The 8,771-nt window shown below is 46.2% G+C and overlaps 1 protein-coding gene across 1 annotated transcript; it reads right to left on the bottom strand.

The window, feature by feature from the left end:
* Positions 1 to 2,167: 2,167 nt before the first annotated feature.
* LOC121283914 (histone H4-like) lies at positions 2,168 to 3,269 on the bottom strand. The gene is made up of 2 exons (XM_041198716.1): positions 3,247 to 3,269; positions 2,168 to 2,435 (listed from the first exon to the last, which is right to left on the bottom strand). Exons 1-2 carry the CDS (start codon positions 3,267 to 3,269, stop codon positions 2,168 to 2,170), a joined length of 291 nt encoding a protein of 96 aa, XP_041054650.1.
* Between the last annotated feature and the right edge of the window lie 5,502 nt (positions 3,270 to 8,771).

The following is an 8,771-nucleotide window of genomic DNA, read 5'->3' on the forward strand; positions in this document are numbered from 1 at the left end:
TCTTAAGTTGTTAAGCTCAATGTTAAGTCCGGAAGGCTGTAAAGTGCCTAATCGAAAGATAATCTTCCGACTAATAGATAATGTGTCCTTCCATAGCACCATGGAACACCGAATGTTCCAAGCAAAGGACTGCATGTCTTGACTACAATAATGCAGACTCATCTTAATAGGATGACAGGCACTTTAGCCATTGTTTTAAAATGCCCCACTGAGCTATGCCAAAGTGCTCTCCAGTACAATGGTAGCAGTGAAGTAAGGCTGGACCAAGTGAGCAATGATGGCCACTTCTTACCCAAATCCCCCCTTTCTTCTAGTTAGTGCCCAAATGTTGAATCGTTTCCAGATCTCCAGAGTTTGCCTCTGCACAGATGGGGTCCTCTTGTGCTCCAAAGCCCAGAGGACACCAGTCAAGGGCATATCAGCAGTCAGAGCAGGAAGTGAACAGCCTGCCTGTAACTCTGCTAAACCACACAGGTTGTACTATGTACACATAGTAGAGTAAAGGGAGATTGAACCTTTGTATCTGCACAAGGAAACGTGTGTGGGTGTCTGAGAAAACACTGTTAGGTTTATTTTGTTTATTTAGCCGACATAAATATTCATTTTCACAACTTTCCAGTCTTGTCCATTTTTGGGCGCAGGGTGGCAAGCTGATTTTTAACTTGTTCAGTGATGAATATGATGACATGAATTAATGGGGACAAATGGGGGAAATGTTCAAGGGGTGGCTGGTTGTTTGTAGCACTGCTTTGTGTCAGTGGCATTAGGGTAGGAGCAGAATGATTGACCATTGCATTTCCTTTCAGCATAGGTTCACTGATGCAATCCAAATGTCCCAGGCAGCCATGTGAGCAGCTGGGAGTGAATTGCCCTCATCGTTTTCTCCCTTATCTTCTTTGTCTCCTTCTCATTATAACTTCTGAATTATAACTCTTCCTCTTCTTCCTTCTGCAGGTTCAAACCTTGCTGCTAGCCAAGCTGTGCCAAGCACAGCACACTATAACCAGTCTGGAGACACTGGCTGCCTCATACTGGAGAACAGCTCCAGATCCATCTGGCAGCTAACGTACATCTTCAGCATGCCAATGGCCTGTTTAATCACGCATCTGCCGGGTTTGGGTCATACAGCATTCACTGTAATGCTGTTGGATTTCAGTAACCAAGTTTAAAGTGGATAACTCTTGCTGCCTAGGATCCACCCGTTAACTCTGCCTGCAGGCCCAAAGATATCAGGGAGCTTGTACTACTGCAAAGTGCGAGGATAGGACAACTGCCTGGAAACCTTGCGCTCACCTGTATAAAGATCTTTTTCTGTGATTACACATCAGCTTCACAGATGGAGTTGAAGCCCTTGCAATTGATAAACACTCCAAGTTATACAGGAGGTGCCCAGTTGCCATGTTTGTACAATCAATACTCCCTGCTCATGCGGGAAGACGGCCAAAGCTGCAAACCTGGGCACTGCTCATTCTGGCTACCATAATCACAGGCAACGTTTGACATAATTACTGGCCCTGGAAAACAAGCTGTCAGACACCTGTCTTATGTTTTCACAGGCTCCCAATTAGGAAATGCTGGATATTTTTTGCCACCTTCCAGGAAAGATCCAGAGGCTAAAAGGTTGAGAATTGTGACAACGATAACCACTGATGAAGCATGATGAACAGGCTCAGCAGGGAACAGCTTTTCTTCTAGGAGACTGCAGGTGTCTTCCACCACCTTATGTGACAGGCTGAGTCTTCTGTGAACAGCTGTTCAGGCAGGACAAGGATACTCAGCTTCTGCCTATAGACCCTGTGTTGCCAGTAGTGCCTCCTGTGAGCTGTACCCCACTGCTGTTCCCTTCTCAGGAGTGCAGCTACAAGACTGTGACCAGCAAGCTGCTGGTGCTTGTGCTGTTGCTAGTCATGTTGCTTCTTATCTGAGGTCCAATATAAGACAGCATAAGCAGCATCCATCTTGATGTGATAGAACATATCTTCACATTGTAGCAGAAACCTTCAAAGTGAAGAAAGTCAGCTCTTAATAAATTCACAGTGAACATCCCTTTCCCACTGGTAGTGGGAAATGAGTATTTATTGTTCTATTTCTATGAGATGGATTGACTGATTCCACCACCTCTTCAATTGTCAATGTATAAGTAATCACTCTATTTCTGAAACTATCCTCAACCACCGAAGCCATACAGGGTCCGCCCCTGGCGCTTCAGGGCATAGACCACATCCATGGCCGTCACCGTCTTGCGCTTGGCGTGTTCAGTGTAGGTGACCGAGTCCCTGATAACATTTTCCAAGAAAACCTTCAGGACTCCGCGGACCTCCTCGTAGATGAGGCCGGAGATGCGCATGACGCCCCCGTGGCAGGCCAGGCGCCGGATAGCTGGCTTGGTGATGCCCTGGATGTTATCGCGAAGGACTTTGCGGTGCCGCTTGGCTCTGCCTTTGCCAGCCCCTTACTGCTTTTCCCTCTGCCCAACATGACCTACAATCACACTGCATGGCAATCACCTTGTTAAAGACCATTGCTAGTTAAACCGGTGATGGGCATTGATTATCCCATCTAAACAGAATAAGATACAGCTGGAGCACTTTGGGGGGCAGCTACTTGGAAGTCAGGTGCACTGAGGAGCTATTTTGATAATAAACCAGCTTGAACTAAAAGACCAGCCTGGATTAATTCTTCCTCTACAACCACTTATTGTGAGTAATACAGTAGCAGAGGATGAACTTTAATCTTTGGCGATTGATTGCTGTATCTGAAGCTTTTTGTCTCAATCCTCCATGGGAACAGAAGTATACTGTTGTTGATAATTTAAGTTATGGAATGGTGGAAGGGTGGTACAAATTGCAAGCTTTGACTATCCACCAATTTTTTGTGTCTGAACCATATCAGCAATGGAAGACTGAAGTTAAGATGTGGATCTGGGTTACTTCCATGCCTGAAAGAAGCAAGGTATGGCATTGGTGTTATGATCACCAGCCAAAAGTAAGATGAGGAGTAAAGTATTTTCAGAGTGGAAAGTGGATGATTTAGATCATGAAGAGGGATTGGACCTTCTGTTTTTGGATAAGTTTTACAAAAAGGGTGAGTTATTGGAAGCATATGAATCTTGGCTAATCTTTGATAGGATTAATAAATTAGGTGATCAATCCATGGAAGGATATATCATGGATTTTGATAAATGGTACAGGAGCCAACAGAGATTTAAACTTGAAATTCTGGTATAGGTATTGGTGTTTAAATTACTGGACTATGCTCGCATTTCCCATGTTGGTAGTCTTTTAGTACTAACAGGGGTTCAGTTGCAGAGGAAAGAATCTCTTCTAGACCAAATGGCTGCTGTGGTTGAAAAAAAATTCTGGGGAAACAGTTCTTTCTTAGCAAATGCAACCAATTATGCCATGAAATAAAGGATAGAGGATTCAACAGTGGCCGAACTTTGAGGTCGACCAAGTATTAGACAAAAGATTCCAATACAAAGACGAGGTTAATGACAGGAAGGCTGGAAATGGTCAACCCTAGCCAATTTGAGAATCGGGACAAAAAGCATCTCTGGGATGATGACCATAGGCATTTAAACCCAAAAAATGCAGAGGGAATGGTTAATCAGTGTTTTCAGTGTGATTCCCAGTATCATTATGTGATGAACTGCCCACAACATAAGATTGCATTTTTGAAGTGACCCATGAGGGAGATTCATCTGAGAATGAAAATGATGATGGTGACTGCCATGCTGGAACTGTATTGGTCAATGAAAGTTTGAATCCGGTGATGAGCATCTTGACGATAGCTTCCTTCAACAGTGCAGTTCTGGACAGTGGTTGCACTTCCACAGTATGTGGCATGGATTGGCTTGACTGCTATCTGAAGTCTCTTGATGAGGAAGGCCGGCGGAAGGTCACGCAGTATGAAAGTTCTACCTGCATCAGGTTCAGAGATAACATCCTCCAAATGGGTGGCCCTCCCTTGTAATATAGCAGGGATCAATCTGTTTATCAGTACTGATGTTGTTTCTAGCGAGATAACACTACTGTTAAGTCGATCTGCGATGAAGAAGGCTCGGATGACGCTAGATATGAAGAATGATAGAGCAGTCATGCTTAGGGAAAGAATGTGGATCTACATTTTGCTTGGTCAGGGCGTTACTGCCTGCCACTAAGGAAGCCAGAGATTTCTCATCAAAAATTTCATGAAGTTTTGTTAAGTTTTGAGAATAAGAATTTGGTGGCCAAAAAGATCATTTGGAAATTACATAGACAGTTTGCACATCCAGCACCACAGAAGCTAGAGATGAAACTTCGAGATGCGGGAGCGGATGATAAAGGATACGATGACCTCATTGAACAAATCACTGTTCAGTGTGAAGTTTGTGTTAAATATTGCAAGACACCACCGCGTCCTGTTGTGAGCTTGCCACTAGCCAGGGAGTTTAACGACGCAGTAGAAATGGACTTGAAAGCTTGGGACAAGTATAGTTTTTTTTTCCCTACACTTCATAGGTATGGCAACCAGATTTAACCTATCCACTGTGATACATAGTAAAGACAAAAGGATCATTGCCAATAGGAGAAATGGGTAGGAACAAGAATAGGAATGCCAACGGAGTTTCTGACAGATAATGGTGGGGAATTTGCCAAAGAGGAATTTTGAAATATGTGCAAAAATTTAAACATCATAGTTATGGGCTCGGCAGCTGAGAGCCCATTCAGTAATGGTCTTTGCGAAAGAAACCATGTGGTAATAGACGACATGTTACATAAAAATATTGGCTGATCAACCAGATTGTAAATTGCAAATGGCATTAGCATAGGCAGTGCACGCAAAGAACTCTTTGCAAATGGCTGGTGGGAGGCACAGTCCGTACCAGTTGGTGTACAGAAGAAATCCGAAACTGCCTTCGGTGTTATCAGATGCTCCCCCTGCTCTAGAAGGGATCAGCATTAGCTGCACTTCTTCTGCTCATCTGAATGCTTTGCATGCAGGCAGAAAAGCTTTCATTGAAGCTGAGATTTCAGACAAAATAAGCACTGCATAAGACCATTGGGAATGCAGTTTAGAGAAGAAGACATGGCATTTTATAAGGGAAGGCTGGAAATAGTGGAATGGACCTGGCAAGGTAATAGGGAGTGATGGGAAAGTAGTAATTTGTGTTTGGCAATCAAACTGTTAGTCAGTACCAATTAACAGTGAAGAATGTACCCTATACATTTGCAGGTTCTTAACACGACACAGAAAACAAAGAGGCACCATGCACTTCACACATAGACAGATGCGCGCGCGCGCACACACACACACACACACACCCCCCCCCCCCCCCCCCCAGGCGTCGGGAGATACAAGGTTGACTGACTATGAACAAAATAATACTGAGGTACAGGATAACACTATTCATCCGAAAGGGCAACTGCCCATGGTAGGAGCAAAGGTAACATACATGCCAGAAGGGACCAGTGTGTACAGGGATCCCACCATCATAGGGAGAGCAAGAAAGGCCACTGGTAAATACAAAAATTGGCTATATGTGCAGGATAAAGGACAGGAGACAAGATCTATTGATTGGCAAACCGAGGTAAAGATTTAGAAACCCAGGCGCAGTATGAGTTCTGCCAGTGGACCAGGAAGTGGTCGTGACCCCAGAAAAAAAAATCACAGACTTGAGAATGGGGTCCTGCTCATATGGGAGAAAGATCATATAGTAGTAGTCCAGAAAGGGAGAGGAATGTGCGTAGAGGCTGTAGCTTAACAAGAATGAGGGCTAGAGAGCAAGCTAGGAATCTCAATAGAAGTAGAAGTCCTTATAATTGAGAGATTTTGGTTGCGGCTAATAAGTTGGAAAATAAGCTGCTAAAGGAAGCCAAAATAAGCTGATAACAAAGTTAGAATAAGCTGGTAAAGGAAGCCAAGTGGAAAGAGTTAGAAAGTTGAAAGAAATTTGGGGTATATTCTAAAATACCTGCCAGCTTTATCTCACGGATGGATCTGTACAGAAAATGTAGTCCCAGATGGCACATATAAGGCCAAAGTGAGATTAGTAGCCTGAGGCTTTGAAGAGAGACTCTGGGATCAGGATGTCAGAGTGGACTTGCCTACTGTGGGGAAAGTGAGTTTGAATATTTTTTTTAGCTATTTCAGCATCCTATTCCAGGGAGTGCAAATCGATTGACATAAAGGCTGCGTTTTTACAGGGGGAGAAGTTTCAAAGGGAAGTTTTTGTTTTGAAACCACCCAAAGAAGCCGGTGATATAGAAGGAAAGCTGTGGAAATTGCACAAGTGTGTCTATGGATTGAAGTTTGGTATTTTTCTGTGAGGAAAGTCCTGTTGAAAACAGGCTGCGTTCAGTTAAAGGCAGAACCCACGATCTTCTATTGGTACCATGAGGAGAAACTAGCTGGAATTTTAATCATGCATGTTGACAATTTCCTGTGGATGACTCTGTAGAATTTGAGCAATGGATAATCGAGAAGATAAAGAAAGAATTCAAGGTCAGAAGTTGGGCTTCAGGGGCCTTTAAATACATAGGTTTAGACATTAAGCAGAGCAAGTTGGGAGTGACACTGAATCAACAAAATTATCTAGAAAATATTAATCGTATCCCAATAACTCTGGTTAGATCTTTACAAAAAGAGGGTCCTACTACCAAGGAAGAAACAGAACAGCTGAGAAGTTTGATTGGGCAGTTGAACTGGTTGTGCACTCGGACTAGACCTGACTCTAGTTATGATGTGTTGGAGCTGAATACCATAATGAAACGTGCTACAGTTGAGGAAGTTCTGACAGCAAACAAAACACAAAAAAAATATTAAATTTGAAGAAGTGTGTTCTCAAGTTTCCAGCCCTGGGTGAACCAAAAGATATGAGATGCCATCACTAAAAATGATGAACATGAAGCAATCTTGCAGATAGGTATTCTAGCACAATTATCATGTCATATATTCTTGGTGGGAAAGAATAATAAGTGTTGTCCACTGGCTTGGGAGGCCAAGAAAATAAAAAGAATAGTAAAAAACTCCTTACCTGCTGAAACACTGGCTTAGTAAACATGATAGATATGGTGGTTTACTTATCCAATATGCTGACAGAAATATTATAGAAGGGGCAATGTGAGAAACGTTTGCCCAAAGAATGTTATGTTAATAACTGTCTCTTTGGGATAATGTTCATTCAATGAAAAGTGTCGCTGCAAAAAGGCCAAGAACAGACCTAGACAGGCAAAAAGAAATGTTAGAGAGAAGAGAAATCTCTAAGATACGATGGGTTGACAGAAGTCACCAACTATCACTGTTTAAGGAAAAGAAGTGCCTGCTCTAAGAAATTACTGAAGTGCATTGGAAGAGGAGCGAGTGTCTTATAATTATAATGATGAAATGGGGGGAAATAAAAAGGGGGAGGTGGAAGAGATGGGGGGGGAGGTGGGAGATGGAGACGGGGGGGAGGTGGGAGATGGAGACGGGGGGTAGGTGGGAGATGAAGACGGGGGGGGGAGGAGGGAGTTGGAGACGGGGGGCGTGGAGGGGAGAGAGGGAGATGGGAGGGGGAGATGGAGATGGGGGGGAGGGGAAGAGAGGGAGATGGGAGGGGAGGGGGAGAGAGAGGGAGATGGGAGGGGGAGATGGAGAGGGAGGGGGAGATGGAGATGGGGGGAAGGGGGAGAGGGAGATGGGGGGGAGGGGGAGAGGGAGACGGGGAGCGGAGGGGAGGAGAGAGGGAGGGAGAGGGAGACGGGGGGCGGAGGGGAGGAGAGAGGGAGGGAGAGGGAGACGGGGGCAGAGAGGGAGAGGGAGAGGGAGACGGGGGCAGAGAGGGAGAGGGAGAGGGAGACGGGGGGAGGTGGAGGGAGAGGGAGACGGGGGGAGATGGGGGGAGATGGAGATGGGGGGGAGGGGGAGAGAGGGAGATGGAGATGGGGGGAAAGGGAAGAGAGGGAGATGGAGATGGTGGGGAAGAGGGGGAGATGGGAGGGGTAGATGGGGGGAGGGGAAGTTATAGTTATAGCTCATTAAATTAACAGGTGGGCTGTTGAGTTGAGTGGTCAGGTGAAGCCCGAGGATGCTTTTCCTTTGAGTTTTCATCCTTACAGATAGGCTGAGGTGCCTGAAACAAGGTGCCATGTGGGACACCAGGATCTCCAGTGACAATAACCCAGTGGTTCAAGTCTTCTTCAGCTCGATGGCTATCATAGAATGTGTTGGCAGTGATTTCATACTCTCTTCCATACACTGGGGGAGATGGGGGGGAAGGGGGAGGGGGAGATGGGGGGGAGGGCGGAGGGGGAGATGGGGGGGAGGGCGGAGGGGGAGATTGGGGGGGAGGGGAAGAGGTGGAGATGGAGATGGGGGGGGAGGGGGAGATGGAGATGGGGGGGAGGGGAAGAGGGGGAGATGGAGATGGGGGGGAGGGGGAGGGGGAGATGGAGAAGGGGGGAGGAGAACAGGGGAAGAGGGGGAGATGGAGATGGGGGAGGGGAAGAGAGGGAGATGGAGATTGGGGGAGGGGAAGAGAGGGAGATGGAGATGGGGGGAGGGAAAGAGAGGGAGATGGAGATGGGGGGAGGGGAAGAGAGAGAGATGGAAATGGGGGTAGGGGAAGAGAGGGAGATGGAGATGGGGGGAAGGGAAGAGAGGGAGATGGAGATGGGGGGGAGGGGATGAGAGGGAGATGGAGGGGTGGGGGGGCAGATGGGGGGGGAGATGCGAGGGGGAGATTGGAGGGAGAGATGGGAGATGGGGGGAGGGGGAGATGGGGTTGGGTAGAGGGAGATGGGAGGGGGAGG

This window comes from Carcharodon carcharias, chromosome 11 (genome assembly GCF_017639515.1).
Source record: "Carcharodon carcharias isolate sCarCar2 chromosome 11, sCarCar2.pri, whole genome shotgun sequence".
Classification (NCBI taxonomy): domain Eukaryota; kingdom Metazoa; phylum Chordata; class Chondrichthyes; order Lamniformes; family Lamnidae; genus Carcharodon; species Carcharodon carcharias.

What these genes read in the sequence shown, in the direction of transcription:
- LOC121283914 (XM_041198716.1), bottom strand. Translation starts at nt 3,269, where the DNA reads ATGGGAAATGCGAGCATAGTCCA. An exon ending in GGAAATGCGAGCATAGTCCA is followed by an intron (nt 2,436 to 3,246) that starts GTAATTTAAACA and finishes TGGCAAAGGCAG; the next exon opens with AGCCAAGCGGCACCGCAAAG.